Below are 24,469 nucleotides of genomic sequence, written 5' to 3'. Positions count from 1 at the left end.
ACCCTGTGTTTGATGGTTGTTCTCTCTGTGTTTGATGGTTGTTCTCCCTGTGTTTGATGGTTGTTCTCCCTGTGTTTCATGGTTGTTCTCCCTGTGTTTGATGGTTGTTCTCTCTGTGTTTGATGGTTGTTCTTACTGTGTTTGATGGTTGTTCTCTCTGTGTTTGATGGTTGTTCTCTCTGTGTTTGATGGTTGTTCTCACTGTGTTTGATGGTTGTTCTCTCTGTGTTTGATGGTTGTTCTCCCTGTGTTTGATGGTTGTTCTCCCTGTGTTTGATGGTTGTTCTCCCTGTGTTTCATGGTTGTTCTCCCTGTGTTTCATGGTTGTTCTCCCTGTGTTTGATGGTTGTTCTCTCTGTGTTTGATGGTTGTTCTTACTGTGTTTGATGGTTTTTCTCTCTGTGTTTGATGGTTGTTCTCTCTGTGTTTGATGGTTGTTCTCACTGTGTTTGATGGTTTTTCTCTCTGTGTTTGATGGTTGTTCTCACTGTGTTTGATGGTTGTTCTCTCTGTGTTTGATGGTTGTTCTCACTGTGTTTGATGGTTGTTCTCTCTGTGTTTGATGGTTGTTCTCACTGTATTTGATGGTTGTTCTCTCTGTTTGATGGTTGTTCTCCCTGTGTTTGATGGTTGTTCTCTCTGTGTTTGATGGTTGTTCTCCCTGTGTTTGATGGTTGTTCTCACTGTGTTTGATGGTTGTTCTCCCTGTGTTTGATGGTTGTTCTCCCTGTGTTTGATGGTTGTTCTCCCTGTGTTTGATGGTTGTTCTCACTGTGTTTGATGGTTGTTCTCCCTGTGTTTGATGGTTGTTCTCCCTGTGTTTGATGGTTGTTCTCACTGTGTTTGATGGTTGTTCTCCCTGTGTTTGATGGTTGTTCTCCCTGTGTTTGATGGTTGTTCTCCCTGTGTTTGATGGTTGTTCTCCCTGTGTTTGATGGTTGTTCTCACTGTGTTTGAGGGTTGTTCTCCCTGTGTTTGATGGTTGTTCTCCCTGTGTTTGATGGTTGTTCTCACTGTGTTTGATGGTTGTTCTCACTGTGTTTGATGGTTGTTCTCCCTGTGTTTGATGGTTGTTCTCCCTGTGTTTGATGGTTGTTCTCCCTGTGTTTGATGGTTGTTCTCCCTGTGTTTGATGGTTGTTCTCCCTGTGTTTGATGGTTGTTCTCCCTGTGTTTGATGGTTGTTCTCCCTGTGTTTGATGGTTGTTCTCCCTGTGTTTGATGGTTGTTCTCCCTGTGTTTGATGGTTGTTCTCCCTGTGTTTGATGGTTGTTCTCCCTGTGTTTGATGGTTGTTCACCCTGTGTTTGATGGTTGTTCTCTCTGTGTTTGATGGTTGTTCTCCCTGTGTTTGATGGTTGTTCTCCCTGTGTTTGATGGTTGTTCTCCCTGTGTTTCATGGTTGTTCTCCCTGTGTTTGATGGTTGTTCTCTCTGTGTTTGATGGTTGTTCTTACTGTGTTTGATGGTTGTTCTCTCTGTGTTTGATGGTTGTTCTCTCTGTTTGATGGTTGTTCTCACTGTGTTTGATGGTTGTTCTCTCTGTGTTTGATGGTTGTTCTCCCTGTGTTTGATGGTTGTTCTCCCTGTGTTTGATGGTTGTTCTCCCTGTGTTTGATGGTTGTTCTCCCTGTGTTTCATGGTTGTTCTCCCTGTGTTTCATGGTTGTTCTCCCTGTGTTTGATGGTTGTTCTCTCTGTGTTTGATGGTTGTTCTTACTGTGTTTGATGGTTTTTCTCTCTGTGTTTGATGGTTGTTCTCTCTGTGTTTGATGGTTGTTCTCACTGTGTTTGATGGTTTTTCTCTCTGTGTTTGATGGTTGTTCTCACTGTGTTTGATGGTTGTTCTCTCTGTGTTTGATGGTTGTTCTCACTGTGTTTGATGGTTGTTTTCTCTGTGTTTGATGGTTGTTCTCACTGTATTTGATGGTTGTTCTCTCTGTTTGATGGTTGTTCTCCCTGTGTTTGATGGTTGTTCTCTCTGTGTTTGATGGTTGTTCTCCCTGTGTTTGATGGTTGTTCTCACTGTGTTTGATGGTTGTTCTCCCTGTGTTTGATGGTTGTTCTCCCTGTGTTTGATGGTTGTTCTCCCTGTGTTTGATGGTTGTTCTCCCTGTGTTTGATGGTTGTTCTCCCTGTGTTTGATGGTTGTTCTCACTGTGTTTGATGGTTGTTCTCCCTGTGTTTGATGGTTGTTCTCCCTGTGTTTGATGGTTGTTCTCACTGTGTTTGATGGTTGTTCTCCCTGTGTTTGATGGTTGTTCTCCCTGTGTTTGATGGTTGTTCTCACTGTGTTTGATGGTTGTTATCCCTGTGTTTGATGGTTGTTCTCCCTGTGTTTGATGGTTGTTCTCCCTGTGTTTGATGGTTGTTCTCCCTGTGTTTGATGGTTGTTCTCCCTGTGTTTGATGGTTGTTCTCTCTGTGTTTGATGGTTGTTCACCCTGTGTTTGATGGTTGTTCTCTCTGTGTTTGATGGTTGTTCTCTCTGTGTTTGATGGTTGTTCTCACTGTGTTTGATGGTTGTTCTCTCTGTGTTTGATGGTTGTTCTCCCTGTGTTTGATGGTTGTTCTCTCTGTGTTTGATGGTTGTTCTCACTGTGTTTGATGGTTGTTCTCTCTGTGTTTGATGGTTGTTCTCCCTGTGTTTGATGGTTGTTCTCCCTGTGTTTGATGGTTGTTCTCCCTGTGTTTGATGGTTGTTCTCCCTGTGTTTGATGGTTGTTCTCCCTGTGTTTGATGGTTGTTCTCACTGTGTTTGATGGTTGTTCTCCCTGTGTTTGATGGTTGTTCTCCCTGTGTTTGATGGTTGTTCTCACTGTGTTTGATGGTTGTTATCCCTGTGTTTGATGGTTGTTCTCCCTGTGTTTGATGGTTGTTCTCACTGTGTTTGATGGTTGTTCTCCCTGTGTTTGATGGTTGTTCTCCCTGTGTTTGATGGTTGTTCTCTCTGTGTTTGATGGTTGTTCACCCTGTGTTTGATGGTTGTTCTCTCTGTGTTTGATGGTTGTTCTCTCTGTGTTTGATGGTTGTTCTCACTGTGTTTGATGGTTGTTCTCTCTGTGTTTGATGGTTGTTCTCCCTGTGTTTGATGGTTGTTCTCTCTGTGTTTGATGGTTGTTCACCCTGTGTTTGATGGTTGTTCTCTCTGTGTTTGATGGTTGTTCTCCCTGTGTTTGATGGTTGTTCTCCCTGTGTTTGATGGTTGTTCTCCCTGTGTTTCATGGTTGTTCTCCCTGTGTTTGATGGTTGTTCTCTCTGTGTTTGATGGTTGTTCTTACTGTGTTTGATGGTTGTTCTCTCTGTGTTTGATGGTTGTTCTCTCTGTGTTTGATGGTTGTTCTCACTGTGTTTGATGGTTGTTCTCTCTGTGTTTGATGGTTGTTCTCCCTGTGTTTGATGGTTGTTCTCCCTGTGTTTGATGGTTGTTCTCCCTGTGTTTGATGGTTGTTCTCCCTGTGTTTCATGGTTGTTCTCCCTGTGTTTCATGGTTGTTCTCCCTGTGTTTGATGGTTGTTCTCTCTGTGTTTGATGGTTGTTCTTACTGTGTTTGATGGTTTTTCTCTCTGTGTTTGATGGTTGTTCTCTCTGTGTTTGATGGTTGTTCTCACTGTGTTTGATGGTTTTTCTCTCTGTGTTTGATGGTTGTTCTCACTGTGTTTGATGGTTGTTCTCTCTGTGTTTGATGGTTGTTCTCACTGTGTTTGATGGTTGTTCTCTCTGTGTTTGATGGTTGTTCTCACTGTATTTGATGGTTGTTCTCTCTGTTTGATGCTTGTTCTCCCTGTGTTTGATGGTTGTTCTCTCTGTGTTTGATGGTTGTTCTCCCTGTGTTTGATGGTTGTTCTCACTGTGTTTGATGGTTGTTCTCCCTGTGTTTGATGGTTGTTCTCCCTGTGTTTGATGGTTGTTCTCCCTGTGTTTGATGGTTGTTCTCCCTGTGTTTGATGGTTGTTCTCCCTGTGTTTGATGGTTGTTCTCACTGTGTTTGATGGTTGTTCTCCCTGTGTTTGATGGTTGTTCTCCCTGTGTTTGATGGTTGTTCTCCCTGTGTTTGATGGTTGTTCTCCCTGTGTTTGATGGTTGTTCTCACTGTGTTTGATGGTTGTTCTCCCTGTGTTTGATGGTTGTTCTCCCTTTGTTTGATGGTTGTTCTCCCTGTGTTTGATGGTTGTTCTCACTGTGTTTGATGGTTGTTCTCCCTGTGTTTGATGGTTGTTCTCCCTGTGTTTGATGGTTGTTCTCACTGTGTTTGATGGTTGTTCTCCCTGTGTTTGATGGTTGTTCTCCCTGTGTTTGATGGTTGTTCTCCCTGTGTTTGATGGTTGTTCTCACTGTGTTTGATGGTTGTTCTCCCTGTGTTTGATGGTTGTTCTCCCTGTGTTTGATGGTTGTTCTCACTGTGTTTGATGGTTGTTCTCCCTGTGTTTGATGGTTGTTCTCCCTGTGCTCCTCAGGTCAGACGCTCTGCCCGGGCCCCTCCTCTCCCTGTTATAAGATGGCGTACTTCCGCTCGGTGACCAGCAGGGTGTCGTTCTCGGAGGCGGTTCAGGCCTGTGACACGGACAAGGGGGCGTTACTGAGCATCGAGTCTGAGCAGGAGCAGAGGACGGTGCAGGCGCTGCTGCAGGTCAACCAGCCTCAAACTCATTCTTTCCTTCCAATTCACCATTAGAAATGGGACGTTTGCTTTCAATTCCTAATCCGGAGGATTTTGTCTAAGGACAGGGGCCCCTGGGACATCGCCAAGTCCCTATGGACATTGTCTCATCTGTTCTTCACTGTCGCCTCAGAGACAACGGCTGTTGTGATTTTGGGCGTTACAAAAATAAAATAAATTTAAAGTCAAATTTCCAAAAAAATAGTAGAACTTGAGATTTCATGAGCGGCTCAACTTACCCCAGGCTCCGCCTACACGGCTCCGCCTTTGGCTCTGTGTGACAACAACACAGCGCCACACGGAGTGGTCGTAGTGGTCGGAGTGGTCGGAGTGGTCGTAGTGGTCGGAGTGGTCGGAGTGGTCGTAGTGGTCGTAGTGGTCGTAGTGGTCGTAGTGGTCGTAGTGGTCGGAGTGGTCGGAGTGGTCGTAGTGGTCGGAGTGGTCGGAGTGGTCGTAGTGGTCGTAGTGGTCGTAGTGGTCGTAGTGGTCGTAGTGGTCGTAGTGTCGGAGTGGTCGTAGTGGTCGGAGTGGTCGGAGTGGTCGTAGTGGTCGTAGTGGTCGTAGTGGTCGTAGTGTCGGAGTGGTCGTAGTGGTCGGAGTGGTCGGAGTGGTCGTAGTGGTCGGAGTGGTCGTAGTGGTCGTAGTGGTCGTAGTGGTCGGAGTGGTCGTAGTGGTCGTAGTGGTCGGAGTGGTCGTAGTGGTCGGAGTGGTCGGAGTGGTCGGAGTGGTCGGAGTGTCGGAGTGGTCGGAGTGGTCGTAGTGGTCGGAGTGGTCGTAGTGGTCGGAGTGGTCGGAGTGGTCGTAGTGGTCGTAGTGGTCGGAGTGGTCGTAGTGGTCGGAGTGGTCGGAGTGGTCGTAGTGGTCGTAGTGGTCGTAGTGGTCGTAGTGGTCGGAGTGGTCGTAGTGGTCGGAGTGGTCGTAGTGGTCGTAGTGTCGGAGTGGTCGTAGTGGTCGGAGTGGTCGTAGTGGTCGTAGTGGTCGTAGTGGTCGTAGTGGTCGTAGTGTCGGAGTGGTCGGAGTGGTCGGAGTGGTCGTAGTGGTCGTAGTGGTCGTAGTGGTCGTAGTGGTCGGAGTGGTCGTAGTGGTCGTAGTGGTCGGAGTGGTCGGAGTGGTCGTAGTGGTCGTAGTGGTCGGAGTGGTCGTAACGGTCGTAGTGGTCGGAGTGGTCATAGTGGTCGTAGTGGTCGTAGTGGTCGGAGTGGTCGGAGTGGTCGTAGTGGTCGTAGTGGTCGTAGTGGTCGTAGTGGTCGGAGTGTCGGAGTGGTCGGAGTGGTCGGAGTGGTCGTAGTGGTCGTAGTGTCGGAGTGGTCGGAGTGGTCGTAGTGGTCGGAGTGGTCGGAGTGGTCGTAGTGGTCGTAGTGGTCGTAGTGGTCGGAGTGGTCGTAGTGGTCGTAGTGGTCGTAGTGGTCGTAGTGGTCGTAGTGTCGGAGTGGTCGGAGTGGTCGGAGTGGTCGTAGTGGTCGTAGTGGTCGTAGTGTCGTAGTGGTCGGAGTGGTCGTAGTGGTCGGAGTGGTCGGAGTGGTCGGAGTGGTCGTAGTGGTCGTAGTAGTCGTAGTGGTCGGAGTGTCGGAGTGGTCGGGGTGGTCGGGGTGGTCGGGGTGGTCGGAGTGGTCGTAGTGGTCGTAGTGGTCGGAGTGGTCGGAGTGGTCGTAGTGGTCGTAGTGGTCGGAGTGGTCGTAGTGGTCGGAGTGGTCGTAGTGGTCGGAGTGGTCGGAGTGGTCGTAGTGGTCGTAGTGGTCGTAGTGGTCGGAGTGGTCGTAGTGGTCGGAGTGGTCGGAGTGGTCGTAGTGTCGGAGTGGTCGGAGTGGTCGTAGTGGTCGGAGTGGTCGTAGTGGTCGTAGTGGTCGTAGTGGTCGTAGTGGTCGGAGTGTCGGAGTGGTCGGAGTGGTCGGAGTGGTCGGAGTGGTCGTAGTGGTCGGAGTGGTCGGAGTGGTCGTAGTGGTCGGAGTGGTCGTAGTGGTCGGAGTGGTCGTAGTGGTCGGAGTGGTCGGAGTGGTCGGAGTGGTCGTAGTGGTCGGAGTGGTCGGAGTGGTCGTAGTGGTCGGAGTGTCGGGGTGGTCGGGGTGGTCGGAGTGGTCGGAGTGGTCGGAGTGGTCGGAGTGGTCGGAGTGGTCGTAGTGGTCGGAGTGGTCGTAGTGGTCGGAGTGGTCGGAGTGGTCGGAGTGGTCGGAGTGGTCGTAGTGGTCGGAGTGGTCGGAGTGTCGGAGTGGTCGGGGTGGTCGGGGTGGTCGGAGTGGTCGTAGTTGTCGGAGTGGTCGGAGTGTCGGAGTGGTCGGGGTGGTCGGGGTGGTCGGAGTGGTCGGAGTGGTCGGAGTGGTCGGAGTGGTCGGAGTGGTCGTAGTGGTCGGAGTGGTCGTAGTGGTCGGAGTGGTCGGAGTGGTCGGAGTGGTCGTAGTGGTCGGAGTGGTCGTAGTGGTCGGAGTGGTCGGAGTGGTCGTAGTGTCGGAGTGGTCGGAGTGGTCGGAGTGGTCGTAGTGGTCGGAGTGTCGGAGTGGTCGGAGTGGTCGTAGTGGTCGGAGTGGTCGTAGTGGTCGTAGTGGTCGGAGTGGTCGTAGTGGTCGTAGTGGTCGTAGTGGTCGGAGTGTCGGAGTGGTCGGAGTGGTCGGAGTGGTCGTAGTGTCGGAGTGGTCGGAGTGGTCGTAGTGTCGGAGTGGTCGGAGTGGTCGTAGTGTCGGAGTGGTCGGAGTGGTCGTAGTGTCGGAGTGGTCGGAGTGGTCGTAGTGTCGGAGTGGTCGGAGTGGTCGTAGTGTCGGAGTGGTCGGAGTGGTCGTAGTGTCGGAGTGGTCGGAGTGGTCGTAGTGTCGGAGTGGTAATAAAGGCTATAGAGGAGGTGGGCCCTGTTGTCGTGGCGATTGTGGCGACCATCTTGTGAGTGAAGAAGCAGTAAAGTTCTGATCCAAACTCTCCCTCAGGAGCTTCGTTCTGGCGCCGGCTCAGACTCGGGCATTGCTGACGGAGACTTTTGGATCGGACTCACTCGGACCGAGACGTCAGAGCAGAACCGGTCCTGTCCCGGGCTGTACCACTGGACGGACGGGAGCAGCGCCACCTACAGGTAACAGGAGGAAGTGTCTGTGTTCTTATTAAGGATACGTGCTTAAAAGTCTTCTGTTCACCCGTGTTCTCGTGTCCTGACCCGCGTTCTCGTGTCCGGACCCGCGTTCTCGGGTCCTGACCCGCGTTCTCGGGTCCTGACCCGCGTTCTCGTGTCCTGACCCGCGTTCTCGTGTCCGGACCCGCGTTCTCGTGTCCGGACCCGCGTTCTCGTGTCCGGACCCGCGTTCTCGTGTCCGGACCCGCGTTCTCGTGTCCTGACCCGCGTTCTCGTGTCCTGACCCGCGTTCTCGTGTCCTGACCCGCGTTCTCGGGTCCTGACCCGCGTTCTCGTGTCCAGACCCGCGTTCTAGTGTCCTGACCCGCGTTCTCGTGTCCTGACCCGCGTTCTCGTGTCCAGACCCGCGTTCTTGTGTCCTGACCCGCGTTCTTGTGTCCTGACCCGCGTTCTCGTGTCCTGACCCGCGTTCTCGGGTCCTGACCTGCGTTCTCGGGTCCTGACCCGCGTTCTCGTGTCCTGACTCGCGTTCTCGGGTCCTGACCCGCGTTCTCGGGTCCTGACCCGCGTTCTCGTGTCCTGACCCGCGTTCTCGTGTCCTGATCCGCGTTCTCGTGTCCTGATCAGCGTTCTCGTGTCCTGACCCGTGTTCTCGGGTCCTGACCCGCGTTCTCGTGTCCTGACCCGCGTTCTCGTGTCCTGATCCGCGTTCTCGTGTCCTGATCTGCGTTCTCGTGTCCTGACCCGCGTTCTCGTGTCCTGACCCGTGTTCTCGTGTCCTGACCCGCGTTGTCGTGTCCTGACCCGTGTTCTCGTGTCCTGACCCGTGTTCTCGTGTCCTGACCCGTGTTCTCGTGTCCTAAACCGCGTTCCGTGTTCTCGTGTCCTGACCCGTGTTCTCTTGTCCTGACCCGTGTTCTCGTGTCCTGACCCGCGTTCTCGTGTCCTGACTCGCGTTCTCGTGTCCTGACCCGTGTTCTCGTGTCCTGACCCGTGTTCTCGTGTCCTGACCCGTGTTCTCGTGTCCTGATCCGCGTTCCGCGTTCTCGTTTCCTGATCCGTTTTCTCGTGTCCTGACCCGCGTTCTCGTGTCCTGACCCGTGTTCTCGTGTCCTGACCCGTGTTCTCGTGTCCTGACCCGTGTTCTCGTGTCCTAAACCGCGTTCCGTGTTCTCGTGTCCTGACCCGTGTTCTCTTGTCCTGACCCGTGTTCTCGTGTCCTGACCCGTGTTCTCGTGTCCTGACCCGTGTTCTCGTAACCTGACCCGCGTTCTCGTGTCCGGACCCGCGTTCTCGTGTCCGGACCCGCGTTCTCGTGTCCTGACCCGCGTTCTCGGGTCCTGACCCGCGTTCTCGTGTCCTGACCCGCGTTCTCGTGTCCTGACCCGCGTTCTCGTGTCCTGACCCGCGTTCTCGTGTCCTGAACCGCGTTCTCGTGTCCTGATCCGCGTTCTCGGGTCCTGACCCGCGTTCTCGTGTCCTGACCCGCGTTCTCGTGTCCTGACCCGCGTTCTCGTGTCCTGACCCGCGTTCTCGTGTCCTGACCCGCGTTCTCGTGTCCTGACCCGCGTTGTCGTGTCCTGACCCTCATGTCCTGATCCGCGTTCTCGTGTCCTGACCCGTGTTCTCGTGTCCTGACCCGCGTTGTCGTGTCCTGATCCGCGTTCCGCGTTCTCGTTTCCTGACCCGCGTTCTCGTGTCCTGACCCGTGTTCTCATGTCCTGACCCGTGTTCTCGTGTCCTGACCCGTGTTCTCGTGTCCTAAACCGCGTTCCGTGTTCTCGTGTCCTGACCCGTGTTCTCTTGTCCTGACCCGTGTTCTCGTGTCCTGACCCGTGTTCTCGTGTCCTGACCAACGTTCTCGTAACCTGACCCGCGTTCTCGTGTCCTGACTCGCGTTCTCGGGTCCTGACCCGCGTTCTCGGGTCCTGACCCGCGTTCTCGTGTCCTGACCCGTGTTCTCGTGTCCTAAACCGCGTTCCGTGTTCTCGTGTCCTGACCCGTGTTCTCTTGTCCTGACCCGTGTTCTCGTGTCCTGACCCGTGTTCTCGTGTCCTGACCCGTGTTCTCGTGTCCTAAACCGCGTTCCGTGTTCTCGTGTCCTGACCCGTGTTCTCGTGTCCTGACCCGTGTTCTCGTGTCATAAACCGCGTTCCGTGTTCTCGTGTCCTGACTCGCGTTCTCGGGTCCTGACCCACGTTCTCGGGTCCTGACCCGCGTTCTCGTGTCCTGACCCGCGTTCTCGTGTCCTGATCCGCGTTCCGCGTTCTCGTTTCCTGACCCGCGTTCTCGTGTCCTGACCCGTGTTCTCGTGTCCTGACCCGTGTTCTCGTGTCCTGATCCGTGTTCTCGTGTCCTGACCCGTGTTCTCGTGTCCTGACCCGTGTTCTCGTGTCCTAAACCGCGTTCCGTGTTCTCGTGTCCTGACCCGTGTTCTCTTGTCCTGACCCGTGTTCTCGTGTCCTGACCCGTGTTCTCGTGTCCTGACCAACGTTCTCGTAACCTGACCCGCGTTCTCGTGTCCTGATCCGCGTTCTCGTGTCCTGATCCGCGTTCTCGTGTCCTGACCCGTGTTCTCGTGTCCTGACCCGCGTTCTCGTGTCCTGACCCGCGTTCTCGTGTCCTGACCCGTGTTCTCGTGTCCTGACCCGCGTTCTCGTGTCCTGATCCGCGTTCTCGTGTCCTGACCCGTGTTCTCGTGTCCTGACCCGTGTTCTCGTGTCCTGACCCGTGTTCTCGTGTCCTGACCCGTGTTCTCGTGTCCTGACCCGCGTTCTCGTGTCCTGATCCGCGTTCTCGTGTCCTGATCCGCGTTCCGTGTTCTCGTGTCCTGATCCGTGTTCTCATGTCCTGACCCGTGTTCTCGTGTCCTGATCCGTTTTCTCGTGTCCTGACCCGTGTTCTCTTGTCCTGATCCGCGTTCTCGGGTCCTGACCCGCGTTCTCGTGTCCTGATCTGCGTTCCGTGTTCTCGTGTCCTGACCCGCGTTCTCGTGTCCTGACCCGCGTTCTCGGGTCCTGACCCGCGTTCTCGTGTCCTGATCCGCGTTCCGTGTTCTCGTGTCCTGACCCGTGTTCTCGTGTCCTGACCCGCGTTCTCGGGTCCTGACCCGCGTTCTCGTGTCCTGACCCGTGTTCTCGTGTCCTGATCCGTGTTCTCGTGTCCTGACCCGTGTTCTCGTGTCCTGACCCGTGTTCTCGTGTCCTAAACCGCGTTCCGTGTTCTCGTGTCCTGATCCGTGTTCTCGTGTCCTGACCCGTGTTCTCGTGTCCTGACCCGCGTTCTCGTAACCTGACCCGCGTTCTCGTGTCCTGACCTGCGTTGTCGTGTCCTGATCCGCGTTCCGTGTTCTCGTGTCCTGACCCGTGTTCTCGTGTCCTGACCCGCGTTCTCGTGTCCTGATCCGCGTTCTCGTGTCCTGACCCGTGTTCTCGTGTCCTGATCCGCGTTCTCGTGTCCTGACCCGCGTTCTCGTGTCCTGATCCGCGTTCCGTGTTCTCGTGTCCTGATCCGCGTTCTCGTGTCCTGACCCGTGTTCTCGTGTCCTGACCCGTGTTCTCATGTCCTGACCCGCGTTCTCGTGTCCTGACCCGCGTTCTCGTGTCCTGACCCGTGTTCTCGTGTCCTGATCCGTGTTCTCATGTCCTGATCCGTTTTCTCGTGTCCTGACCCGCGTTCTCGTGTCCTGATCCGTTTTCTCGTGTCCTGACCCGCGTTCTCGTGTCTTGACCCGCGTTCTCGTGTCCTGACCCGCGTTCTCGTGTCCTGACCCGCGTTCTCGTGTCCTGACCCGTGTTCTCGTGTCCTGATCCGTGTTCTCGTGTCCTGACCCGTGTTCTTGTGTCCTGACCCGTGTTCTCGTGTCCTAAACCGCGTTCCGTGTTCTCTTGTCCCGACCCGTGTTCTTGTGTCCTGACCCGTGTTCTCGTGTCCTAAACCGCGTTCCGTGTTCTCGTGTCCTGATCCGTGTTCTCGTGTCCTGACCCGTGTTCTCGTGTCCTGACCCGTGTTCTCGTGTCCTGACCCGCGTTCTCGTGTCCTGACCTGCGTTGTCGTGTCCTGACCTGCGTTGTCGTGTCCTGATCCGTGTTCCGTATTCTCGTGTCCTGACCCGTGTTCTCATGTCCTGACCCGTGTTCTCGTGTCCTGACCCGCGTTCTCGTTTCCTGATCCGCGTTCTCGTGTCCTGACCCGCGTTCTCGTGTCCTGACCCGCGTTCTCGTGTCCTGATCCGCGTTCCGTGTTCTCGTGTCCTGATCCGTGTTCTCATGTCCTGACCCGCGTTCCGTGTTCTGGTGTCCTGACCCGTGTTCTGGTGTCCTGACCCGCGTTCCGTGTTCTCGTGTCCTGATCCGTGTTCTCATGTCCTGACCCGCGTTCCGTGTTCTCGTGTCCTGACCCGTGTTCTGGTGTCCTGATCCGCGTTCCGTGGTCTCGTGTCCTGACCCGCGTTCTCGTGTCCTGACTCGCGTTCTCGTGTCCTGACCCTCGTGTCCTGATCCGCGTTCTCGTGTCCTGACCCCCGTGTCCTGACCCGTGTTCTCGTGTCCTGACCCGCGTTCTCGGGTCCTGACCCGCGTTCTCGTGTCCTGACCCGTGTTCTCGTGTCCTAAACCGCGTTCCGTGTTCTCGTGTCCTGACCCGTGTTCTCTTGTCCTGACCCGTGTTCTCGTGTCCTGACCCGTGTTCTCGTGTCCTGACCCGTGTTCTCGTGTCCTAAACCGCGTTCCGTGTTCTCGTGTCCTGACCCGTGTTCTCGTGTCCTGACCCGTGTTCTCGTGTCCTGACCCGTGTTCTCGTGTCCTGACCCGTGTTCTCGTGTCCTGACCAACGTTCTCGTAACCTGACCCGCGTTCTCGTGTCCTGACTCGCGTTCTCGGGTCCTGACCCGCGTTCTCGGGTCCTGACCCGCGTTCTCGTGTCCTGACCCGTGTTCTCGTGTCCTAAACCGCGTTCCGTGTTCTCGTGTCCTGACCCGTGTTCTCTTGTCCTGACCCGTGTTCTCGTGTCCTGACCCGTGTTCTCGTGTCCTGACCCGTGTTCTCGTGTCCTAAACCGCGTTCCGTGTTCTCGTGTCCTGACCCGTGTTCTCGTGTCCTGACCCGTGTTCTCGTGTCCTAAACCGCGTTCCGTGTTCTCGTGTCCTGACTCGCGTTCTCGGGTCCTGACCCGCGTTCTCGGGTCCTGACCCGCGTTCTCGTGTCCTGACCCGCGTTCTCGTGTCCTGATCCGCGTTCCGCGTTCTCGTTTCCTGACCCGCGTTCTCTTGTCCTGACCCGTGTTCTCGTGTCCTGACCCGTGTTCTCGTGTCCTGATCCGTGTTCTCGTGTCCTGACCCGTGTTCTCGTGTCCTGACCCGTGTTCTCGTGTCCTAAACCGCGTTCCGTGTTCTCGTGTCCTGACCCGTGTTCTCTTGTCCTGACCCGTGTTCTCGTGTCCTGACCCGTGTTCTCGTGTCCTGACCAACGTTCTCGTAACCTGACCCGCGTTCTCGTGTCCTGATCCGCGTTCTCGTGTCCTGATCCGCGTTCTCGTGTCCTGACCCGTGTTCTCGTGTCCTGACCCGCGTTCTCGTGTCCTGACCCGCGTTCTCGTGTCCTGACCCTTGTTCTCGTGTCCTGACCCGCGTTCTCGTGTCCTGATCCGCGTTCTCGTGTCCTGACCCGTGTTCTCGTGTCCTGACCCGTGTTCTCGTGTCCTGACCCGTGTTCTCGTGTCCTGACCCGCGTTCTCGTGTCCTGATCCGCGTTCTCGTGTCCTGATCCGCGTTCCGTGTTCTCGTGTCCTGATCCGTGTTCTCATGTCCTGACCCGTGTTCTCGTGTCCTGATCCGTTTTCTCGTGTCCTGACCCGTGTTCTCTTGTCCTGATCCGCGTTCTCGGGTCCTGACCCGCGTTCTCGTGTCCTGATCTGCGTTCCGTGTTCTCGTGTCCTGACCCGCGTTCTCGTGTCCTGACCCGCGTTCTCGGGTCCTGACCCGCGTTCTCGTGTCCTGATCCGCGTTCCGTGTTCTCGTGTCCTGACCCGTGTTCTCGTGTCCTGACCCGCGTTCTCGTGTCCTGACCCGTGTTCTCGTGTCCTGATCCGTGTTCTCGTGTCCTGACCCGTGTTCTCGTGTCCTGACCCGTGTTCTCGTGTCCTAAACCGCGTTCCGTGTTCTCGTGTCCTGATCCGTGTTCTCGTGTCCTGACCCGTGTTCTCGTGTCCTGACCCGCGTTCTCGTAACCTGACCCGCGTTCTCGTGTCCTGACCTGCGTTGTCGTGTCCTGATCCGCGTTCCGTGTTCTCGTGTCCTGACCCGTGTTCTCGTGTCCTGACCCGCGTTCTCGTGTCCTGATCCGCGTTCTCGTGTCCTGACCCGTGTTCTCGTGTCCTGATCCGCGTTCTCGTGTCCTGACCCGCGTTCTCGTGTCCTGATCCGCGTTCCGTGTTCTCGTGTCCTGATCCGCGTTCTCGTGTCCTGACCCGTGTTCTCGTGTCCTGATCCGTTTTCTCGTGTCCTGATCCGCGTTCCGTGTTCTCGTGTCCTGATCCGTGTTCTCATGTCCTGACCCGCGTTCTCGTGTCCTGACCCGCGTTCTCGTGTCCTGACCCGTGTTCTCGTGTCCTGATCCGTGTTCTCATGTCCTGATCCGTTTTCTCGTGTCCTGACCCGCGTTCTCGTGTCCTGATCCGTTTTCTCGTGTCCTGACCCGCGTTCTCGTGTCTTGACCCGCGTTCTCGTGTCCTGACCCGCGTTCTCGTGTCCTGACCCGCGTTCTCGTGTCCTGACCCGTGTTCTCGTGTCCTGATCCGTGTTCTCGTGTCCTGACCCGTGTTCTTGTGTCCTGACCCGTGTTCTCGTGTCCTAAACCGCGTTCCGTGTTCTCTTGTCCCGACCCGTGTTCTTGTGTCCTGACCCGTGTTCTCGTGTCCTAAACCGCGTTCCGTGTTCTCGTGTCCTGATCCGTGTTCTCGTGTCCTGACCCGTGTTCTCGTGTCCTGACCCGTGTTCTCGTGTCCTGACCCGCGTTCTCGTGTCCTGACCTGCGTTGTCGTGTCCTGACCTGCGTTGTCGTGTCCTGATCCGTGTTCCGTATTCTCGTGTCCTGACCCGTGTTCTCATGTCCTGACCCGTGTTCTCGTGTCCTGACCCGCGTTCTCGTTTCCTGATCCGCGTTCTCGTGTCCTGACCCGCGTTCTCGTGTCCTGACCCGCGTTCTCGTGTCCTGATCCGCGTTCCGTGTTCTCGTGTCCTGATCCGTGTTCTCATGTCCTGACCCGCGTTCCGTGTTCTGGTGTCCTGACCCGTGTTCTGGTGTCCTGACCCGCGTTCCGTGTTCTCGTGTCCTGATCCGTGTTCTCATGTCCTGACCCGCGTTCCGTGTTCTCGTGTCCTGACCCGTGTTCTGGTGTCCTGATCCGCGTTCCGTGGTCTCGTGTCCTGACCCGCGTTCTCGTGTCCTGACTCGCGTTCTCGTGTCCTGACCCTCGTGTCCTGATCCGCGTTCTCGTGTCCTGACCCTCGTGTCCTGACCCGTGTTCTCGTGTCCTGACCCGCGTTCTCGTGTCCTGACCCGTGTTCTCGTGTCCTGACCCGTGTTCTCGTGTCCTGACCCGCGTTCTCGTGTCCTGACCCGCGTTCTCGTGTCCTGATCCGCGTTCTCGTGTCCTGACCCGCGTTCTCGTGTCCTGACCCGCGTTCTCGTGTCCTGACCCGCGTTCTCGTGTCCTGACCCGCGTTCCGTGTTCTCGTGTCCTGACCCGCGTTCTCGTGTCCTGATCCGCGTTCTCGTGTCCTGACCCGCGTTCTCGTGTCCTGACCCGCGTTCTCGTGTCCTGACCCGCTTTCTCGTGTCCTGACCCGCGTTCTCGTGTCCTGACCCGTGTTCTCGTGTCCTGATCCGTGTTCTCTTGTTCTGACCCGTGTTCTCGTGTCCAGATCCGCGTTCCGTGTTCTCGTGTCCTGATCCGCGTTCTCGTGTCCTGACCCGTGTTCTCGTGTCCTGACCCGTGTCCTCGTGTCCTGACCCGCGTTCCGTGTTCTCGTGTCCTGACCCGTGTTCTCTTGTCCTGACCCGTGTTCTCGTGTCCTGACCCGCGTTCCGTGTTCTCGTGTCCTGACCCGTGTTCTCGTGTCCTGACCCGTGTTCTCGTGTCCTGACCCGCGTTCCGTGTTCTCGTGTCCTGACCCGCGTTCCGCGTTCTCGTGTCCTGACCCGCATTCTCGTGTCCTGACCCGCATTCTCGTGTCCTGACCCGTGTTCTCCTGTCCTGACCCGTGTTCCGTGTTCTCGTGTCCTGATCCGCGTTCTCGTGTCCTGACCCGCATTCTCGTGTCCTGACCCGTGTTCTCCTGTCCTGACCCGTGTTCCGTGTTCTCGTGTCCTGATCCGCGTTCTCGTGTCCTGACCCGTGTTCTCGTGTCCTGACCCGTGTTCTCGTGTCCTGATCCGCGTTCCGTGTTCTCGTGTCCTGACCCGTGTTCTCGTGTCCTGACCCGCGTTCCGTGTTCTCGTGTCCTGACCCGTGTTCTCGTGTCCTGACCCGCGTTCTCGTGTCCTGATCCGCGTTCTCGTGTCCTGACCCGCGTTCTCGTGTCCTACCCGCGTTCTCGTGTCCTGACCCGTGTTCTCGTGTCCTGACCCGTGTTCTCGTGTCCTGACCCGTGTTCTCGTGTCTTGACCCGCGTTCTCGTGTCCTGACCCGTGTTCCGTGTTCTCGTGTCCTGATCCGTTTTCTCGTGTCCTGACCCGTGTTCTCTTGTCCTGACCCGTGTTCCGTGTTTTCGTGTCCTGATCCGCGTTCCGTGTTCTCGTGTCCTGACCCGCGTTCTCGTGTCCAGATCCGTGTTCTCGTGTCCTGACCCGCGTTCTCGTGTCCTGACCCGTTTTCTCGTGTCCTGACCCGTGTTCCGTGTTCTCGTGTCCTGACCCGTGTTCTCGTGTCCTGACCCGCGTTCCGTGTTCTCGTGTCCTGACCCGTGTTCTCGTGTCCTGACCCGTGTTCTCGTGTCCTGATCCGCGTTCCGTGTTCTCGTGTCCTGACCCGTGTTCTCGTGTCCTGATCCGCGTTCCGTGTTCTCGTGTCCTGACCCGTGTTCTCGTGTCCTGATCCGCGTTCCGTGTTCTCGTGTCCTGACCCGTGTTCTCGTGTCCTGACCCGTGTTCTCGTGTCCTGATCCGCGTTCCGTGTTCTCGTGTCCTGACCCGTGTTCTCGTGTTCTGACCCGTGTTCTCGTGTCCTGACCCGCGTTCTCGTGTCCTGACCCGCGTTCCGTGTTCTCGTGTCCTGACCCGTGTTCTCGTGTCCTGACCCGTGTTCATGTTTCTTGACCCGTGTTCTCGTGTCCTGACCCGTGTTCGTGTTTCTTGACCCGTGTTCTCGTGTCCTGACCCGCGTTCTCGTGTCCTGACCCGTGTTCTCGTGTCCTGACCCGCGTTCCGTGTTCTCGTGTCCTGACCCGTGTTCTGGTGTCCTGATCCGCGTTCCGTGGTCTCGTGTCCTGACCCGCGTTCTCGTGTCCTGACTCGCGTTCTCGTGTCCTGACCCTCGTGTCCTGATCCGCGTTCTCGTGTCCTGACCCTCGTGTCCTGACCCGTGTTCTCGTGTCCTGACCCGCGTTCTCGTGTCCTGACCCGTGTTCTCGTGTCCTGACCCGTGTTCTCGTGTCCTGACCCGCGTTCTCGTGTCCTGACCCGCGTTCTCGTGTCCTGATCCGCGTTCTCGTGTCCTGACCCGCGTTCTCGTGTCCTGACCCGCGTTCTCGTGTCCTGACCCGCGTTCTCGTGTCCTGACCCGCGTTCCGTGTTCTCGTGTCCTGACCCGCGTTCTCGTGTCCTGATCCGCGTTCTCGTGTCCTGACCCGCGTTCTCGTGTCCTGACCCGCGTTCTCGTGTCCTGACCCGCTTTCTCGTGTCCTGACCCGCGTTCTCGTGTCCTGACCCGTGTTCTCGTGTCCTGATCCGTGTTCTCTTGTTCTGACCCGTGTTCTCGTGTCCAGATCCGCGTTCCGTGTTCTCGTGTCCTGATCCGCGTTCTCGTGTCCTGACCCGTGTTCTCGTGTCCTGACCCGTGTCCTCGTGTCCTGACCCGCGTTCCGTGTTCTCGTGTCCTGACCCGTGTTCTCTTGTCCTGACCCGTGTTCTCGTGTCCTGACCCGCGTTCCGTGTTCTCGTGTCCTGACCCGTGTTCTCGTGTCCTGACCCGTGTTCTCGTGTCCTGACCCGCGTTCCGTGTTCTCGTGTCCTGACCCGCGTTCCGCGTTCTCGTGTCCTGACCCGCATTCTCGTGTCCTGACCCGCATTCTCGTGTCCTGACCCGTGTTCTCCTGTCCTGACCCGTGTTCCGTGTTCTCGTGTCCTGATCCGCGTTCTCGTGTCCTGACCCGCATTCTCGTGTCCTGACCCGTGTTCTCCTGTCCTGACCCGTGTTCCGTGTTCTCGTGTCCTGATCCGCGTTCTCGTGTCCTGACCCGTGTTCTCGTGTCCTGACCCGTGTTCTCGTGTCCTGATCCGCGTTCCGTGTTCTCGTGTCCTGACCCGTGTTCTCGTGTCCTGACCCGCGTTCCGTGTTCTCGTGTCCTGACCCGTGTTCTCGTGTCCTGACCCGCGTTCTCGTGTCCTGATCCGCGTTCTCGTGTCCTGACCCGCGTTCTCGTGTCCTACCCGCGTTCTCGTGTCCTGACCCGTGTTCTCGTGTCCTGACCCGTGTTCTCGTGTCCTGACCCGTGTTCTCGTGTCTTGACCCGCGTTCTCGTGTCCTGACCCGTGTTCCGTGTTCTCGTGTCCTGATCCGTTTTCTCGTGTCCTGACCCGTGTTCTCTTGTCCTGACCCGTGTTCCGTGTTTTCGTGTCCTGATCCGCGTTCCGTGTTCTCGTGTCCTGACCCGCGTTCTCGTGTCCAGATCCGTGTTCTCGTGTCCTGACCCGCGTTCTCGTGTCCTGACCCGTTTTCTCGTGTCCTGACCCGTGTTCCGTGTTCTCGTGTCCTGACCCGTGTTCTCGTGTCCTGACCCGCGTTCCGTGTTCTCGTGTCCTGACCCGTGTTCTCGTGTCCTGACCCGTGTTCTCGTGTCCTGATCCGCGTTCCGTGTTCTCGTGTCCTGACCCGTGTTCTCGTGTCCTGATCCGCGTTCCGTGTTCTCGTGTCCTGACCCGTGTTCTCGTGTCCTGATCCGCGTTCCGTGTTCTCGTGTCCTGACCCGTGTTCTCGTGTCCTGACCCGTGTTCTCGTGTCCTGATCCGCGTTCCGTGTTCTCGTGTCCTGACCCGTGTTCTCGTGTTCTGACCCGTGTTCTCGTGTCCTGACCCGCGTTCTCGTGTCCTGACCCGCGTTCCGTGTTCTCGTGTCCTGACCCGTGTTCTCGTGTCCTGACCCGTGTTCATGTTTCTTGACCCGTGTTCTCGTGTCCTGACCCGTGTTCGTGTTTCTTGACCCGTGTTCTCGTGTCCTGACCCGCGTTCTCGTGTCCTGACCCGTGTTCTCGTGTCCTGACCCGCGTTCCGTGTTCTCGTGTCCTGACCCGCGTTCTCGTGTCCTGACCCGTGTTCTCGTGTCCTGACCCGTGTTCTCGTGTCCTGACCCGCGTTCTCGTGTCCTGACCCGTGTTCTCGTGTCCTGACCCGCGTTCTCGTGTCCTGACCCGTGTTCTCGTGTCCTGACCCGTGTTCTTGTGTCCTGACCCGCGTTCTCGTGTCCCGATCCGCGTTCTCGTGTCCTGATCCGTTTTTTCTCGTTTTCTGACCCGTGTTCTCGTGTCCAGATCCGCGTTCTCGTGTCCTGACCCGCGTTCTCGTGTCCAGATCCGCGTTCTCGTGTCCTGATCCGCGTTCTCGTGTCCTGACCCGTGTTCTCCTGTCCTGACCCGTGTTCTGTGTTCTCTTGTCCTGACCCGCGTTCTCGTGTCCTGACCCGTGTTCTCGTGTCCTGACCCGCGTTCCGTGTTCTCGTGTCCTGACCCGTGTTCTCGTGTCCTGACCCGCCTTCTCGTGTCCTGACCCGCGTTCCGTGTTCTCGTGTCCTGACCCGTGTTCTCGTGTCCTGACCCGCGTTCCGTGTTCTCGTGTCCTGACCCGTGTTCTCGTGTCCTGACCCGTGTTCTCCTGTCCTGACCCGTGTTCCGTGTTCTCGTGTCCTGATCCGCGTTCTCGTGTCCTGACCCGTGTTCGTGTTTCTTGACCCGTTTTCTCGTGTCCTGACCCGTGTTCTCGTGTCCTGACCCGTGTTCTCGTGTCCTGACCCGCGTTCTCGTGTCCTGATCCGTTTTCTCGTGTCCTGACCCGTGTTCTTGTGTCCTGACCCGCGTTCTCGTGTCCCGATCCGCGTTCTCGTGTCCTGATCCGTTTTTTCTCGTTTTCTGACCCGTGTTCTCGTGTCCTGACCCGCGTTCCGTGTTCTCGTGTTCTGACCCGTGTTCTCGTGTCCTGACCCGCGTTCTCGTGTCCTGACCCGCGTTCTCGTGTCCTGATCCGCGTTCCGTGTTCTCGTGTCCTGACCCGTGTTCTCGTGTCCTGACCCGTGTTCTCGTGTCCTGACCCGTGTTCTTGTTTCTTGACCCGCGTTCTCGTGTCCTGACCCGCGTTCCGTGTTCTCGTGTCCTGACCCGTGTTCTCGTGTCCTGACCCGTGTTCTCGTGTCCTGACCCGTGTTCGTGTTTCTTGACCCGCGTTCTCGTGTCCTGACCTGTGTTCTCGTGTCCTGACCCGTGTTCTCGTGTCCTGACCCGTGTTCTCGTGTCCTGACCCGTGTTCGTGTTTCTTGACCCGCGTTCTCGTGTCCTGACCCGTGTTCTCGTGTCCTGACCCGCGTTCTCGTGTCCTGACCCGCGTTCTCGTGTCCTGACCCGCGTTCTCGTGTCCTGATCCGTTTTCTCGTGTCCTGACCCGTGTTCTTGTGTCCTGACCCGCGTTCTCGTGTCCCGATCCGTTTTTTCTCGTTTTCTGACCCGTGTTCTCGTGTCCAGATCCGCGTTCTCGTGTCCTGACCCGCGTTCTCGTGTCCTGACCCGTGTTCTCGTGTCCTGACCCGTGTTCGTGTTTCTTGACCCGTTTTCTCGTGTCCTGACCCGTGTTCTCGTGTCCTGACCCGTGTTCTCGTGTCCTGACCCGCGTTCTCGTGTCCTGACCCGTGTTCTCGTGTCCTGACCCGCGTTCTCGTGTCCTGACCCGCGTTCTCGTGTCCCGATCCGCGTTCTCGTGTCCTGATCCGTTTTTTCTCGTTTTCTGACCCGTGTTCTCGTGTCCAGATCCGCGTTCTCGTGTCCTGACCCGCGTTCTCGTGTCCAGATCCGCGTTCTCGTGTCCTGACCCGCGTTCTCGTGTCCTGACCCGTGTTCTCGTGTCCTGACCCGCGTTCCGTGTTCTCGTGTCCTGACCCGTGTTCTCGTGTCCTGACCCGCCTTCTCGTGTCCTGACCCGCGTTCCGTGTTCTCGTGTCCTGACCCGTGTTCTCCTGTCCTGACCCGTGTTCCGTGTTCTCGTGTCCTGATCCGCGTTCTCGTGTCCTGACCCGCGTTCTCGTGTCCTGATCCGTTTTCTCGTGTCCTGACCCGTGTTCTTGTGTCCTGACCCGCGTTCTCGTGTCCCGATCCCCGTTCTCGTGTCCTGATCCGTTTTTTCTCGTTTTCTGACCCGTGTTCTCGTGTCCTGATCCGCGTTCTCGTATCCTGACCCGTGTTCTCGTGTCCTGACCCGCGTTCCGTGTTCTCGTGTTCTGACCCGTGTTCTCGTGTCCTGACCCGCGTTCTCGTGTCCTGACCCGCGTTCTCGTGTCCTGATCCGCGTTCCGTGTTCTCGTGTCCTGACCCGTGTTCTCGTGTCCTGACCCGTGTTCTTGTTTCTTGACCCGCGTTCTCGTGTCCTGACCCGCGTTCCGTGGTCTCGTGTCCTGACCCGTGTTCTCGTGTCCTGACCCGTGTTCTCGTGTCCTGACCCGTGTTCGTGTTTCTTGACCCGCGTTCTCGTGTCCTGACCCGTGTTCTCGTGTCCTGACCCGCGTTCTCGTGTCCTGACCCGCGTTCTCGTGTCCTGACCCGCGTTCTCGTGTCCTGATCCGTTTTCTCGTGTCCTGACCCGTGTTCTCGTGTCCTGACCCGCGTTCCGTGTTCTCGTGTCCTGACCCGTGTTCTCGTGTCCTGACCCGTGTTCTCGTGTCCTGACCCGTGTTCGTGTTTCTTGACCCGCGTTCTCGTGTCCTGACCTGTGTTCTCGTGTCCTGACCCGTGTTCTCGTGTCCTGACCCGTGTTCTCGTGTCCTGACCCGTGTTCGTGTTTCTTGACCCGTGTTCTCGTGTCCTGACCCGTGTTCTTGTGTCCTGACCCGCGTTCTCGTGTCCCGATCCGCGTTCTCGTGTCCTGATCCGTTTTTTCTCGTTTTCTGACCCGTGTTCTCGTGTCCAGATCCGCGTTCTCGTGTCCTGACCCGTGTTCTCGTGTCCTGACCCGCGTTCCGTGTTCTCGTGTTCTGACCCGTGTTCTCGTGTCCTGATCCGTGTTCTCGTGTCCTGACCCGCGTTCTCGTGTCCTGACCCGCGTTCTCGTGTCCTGACCCGCGTTCTCGTGTCCTGATCCGCGTTCCGTGTTCTCGTGTCCTGACCCGTGTTCTCGTGTCCTGACCCGCGTTCCGTGTTCTCGTGTCCTGACCCGTGTTCTCGTGTCCTGACCCGTGTTCTCGTGTCCTGACCCGTGTTCGTGTTTCTTGACCCGCGTTCTCGTGTCCTGACCCGTGTTCTCGTGTCCTGACCCGTGTTCTCGTGTCCTGACCCGTGTTCTCGTGTCCTGATCTGCGTTCTCGTGTCCTGACCCGCGTTCTCGTGTCCTGATCCGTGTTCCGTGTTCTCGTGTCCTGACCCGTGTTCTAATGTGTCCTGACCCGTGTTCTCCTGTCCTGACCCGTGTTCCGCGTTCTCGTGTCCTGACCCGCGTTCTCGTGTCCTGACCCGTGTTCTCGTGTCCTGACTCGCGTTCTCGTGTCCTGACCCGCGTTCTCGTGTCCTGACCCGCGTTCTCGTGTCCTGACCCGTGTTCTCGTGTCTAGACCCGCGTTGTCGTGTCCTGACCCGTGTTCTCGTGTCCTGATCCGCGTTCTCGTGTCCTGACCCGTGTTCTCGTGTCTAGACCCGTGTTCTCGTGTCCTGATCCGCATTCCGCGTTCTCGTGTCCTGACCCGCGTTCTCGTGTCCTGACCCGCGTTCCGCGTTCTCGTGTCCTGACCCGCGTTCTCGTGTCCTGACCCGCGTTCCGCGTTCTCGTGTCCTGACCCGTGTTCTCGTGTCCTGACCCGTGTTCTCGTGTCCTGATCCGTGTTCTCGTGTCCTGACCCGTGTTCTCGTGTCCTGACCCGCGTTCTCGTGTCCTGACCCGCGTTCTCGTGTCCTGATCCGCGACCCGTGTTCTCGTGTCCTGACCCGTGTCCTCGTGTCCTGACCCGCGTTCCGTGTTCTCGTGTCCTGACCCGTGTTCTCTTGTCCTGACCCGTGTTCTCGTGTCCTGACCCGCGTTCCGTGTTCTCGTGTCCTGACCCGTGTTCTCGTGTCCTGACCCGTGTTCTCGTGTCCTGACCCGCGTTCCGTGTTCTCGTGTCCTGACCCGCGTTCCGCGTTCTCGTGTCCTGACCCGCATTCTCGTGTCCTGACCCGCATTCTCGTGTCCTGACCCGTGTTCTCCTGTCCTGACCCGTGTTCCGTGTTCTCGTGTCCTGATCCGCGTTCTCGTGTCCTGACCCGCATTCTCGTGTCCTGACCCGTGTTCTCCTGTCCTGACCCGTGTTCCGTGTTCTCGTGTCCTGATCCGCGTTCTCGTGTCCTGACCCGTGTTCTCGTGTCCTGACCCGTGTTCTCGTGTCCTGATCCGCGTTCCGTGTTCTCGTGTCCTGACCCGTGTTCTCGTGTCCTGACCCGCGTTCCGTGTTCTCGTGTCCTGACCCGTGTTCTCGTGTCCTGACCCGCGTTCTCGTGTCCTGATCCGCGTTCTCGTGTCCTGACCCGCGTTCTCGTGTCCTGACCCGCGTTCTCGTGTCCTACCCGCGTTCTCGTGTCCTGACCCGTGTTCTCGTGTCCTGACCCGTGTTCTCGTGTCCTGACCCGTGTTCTCGTGTCTTGACCCGCGTTCTCGTGTCCTGACCCGTGTTCCGTGTTCTCGTGTCCTGACCCGTGTTCTCTTGTCCTGACCCGTGTTCCGTGTTTTCGTGTCCTGATCCGCGTTCCGTGTTCTCGTGTCCTGACCCGTGTTCTCGTGTCCTGACCCGCGTTCTCGTGTCCTGACCCGTTTTCTCGTGTCCTGACCCGTGTTCTCGTGTCCTGACCCACGTTCCGTGTTCTCGTGTCCTGACCCGTGTTCTCGTGTCCTGACCCGTGTTCTCGTGTCCTGATCCGCGTTCCGTGTTCTCGTGTCCTGACCCGTGTTCTCGTGTCCTGATCCGCGTTCCGTGTTCTCGTGTCCTGACCCGTGTTCTCGTGTCCTGATCCGCGTTCCGTGTTCTCGTGTCCTGACCCGTGTTCTCGTGTCCTGACCCGTGTTCTCGTGTCCTGATCCGCGTTCCGTGTTCTCGTGTCCTGACCCGTGTTCTCGTGTTCTGACCCGTGTTCTCGTGTCCTGACCCGCGTTCTCGTGTCCTGACCCGCGTTCTCGTGTCCTGACCCGCGTTCCGTGTTCTCGTGTCCTGACCCGTGTTCTCGTGTCCTGACCCGTGTTCATGTTTCTTGACCCGTGTTCTCGTGTCCTGACCCGTGTTCGTGTTTCTTGACCCGTGTTCTCGTGTCCTGACCCGCGTTCTCGTGTCCTGA

General features: G+C 57.0%; 1 protein-coding gene across 2 annotated transcripts in view; it reads left to right on the top strand.

Moving 5' to 3' along the window:
- The window catches only part of chodl (chondrolectin), a 127,410-nt gene that overhangs the window by 23,105 nt on the left and 79,836 nt on the right, over positions 1 to 24,469 (top strand). For both annotated transcript variants that reach the window (XM_072448477.1, XM_072448478.1), the window contains exons 2-3: positions 4,453 to 4,625; positions 7,568 to 7,710. In XM_072448477.1, the coding sequence (XP_072304578.1) occupies positions 4,453 to 4,625; positions 7,568 to 7,710 (316 nt within the window). The remainder of the gene's footprint in view (positions 1 to 4,452; positions 4,626 to 7,567; positions 7,711 to 24,469) is intronic.

This window comes from Eucyclogobius newberryi, unplaced genomic scaffold, assembly GCF_026437365.1.
Source record: "Eucyclogobius newberryi isolate DKJ021-1_F unplaced genomic scaffold, fEucNew1.0.hap1 SCAF_169, whole genome shotgun sequence".
NCBI lineage: Eukaryota > Metazoa > Chordata > Actinopteri > Gobiiformes > Gobiidae > Eucyclogobius > Eucyclogobius newberryi.
The sequence above is the reverse complement of the archived record's forward strand: the minus strand, read 5'-3'. Positions and strand labels throughout refer to the sequence as shown.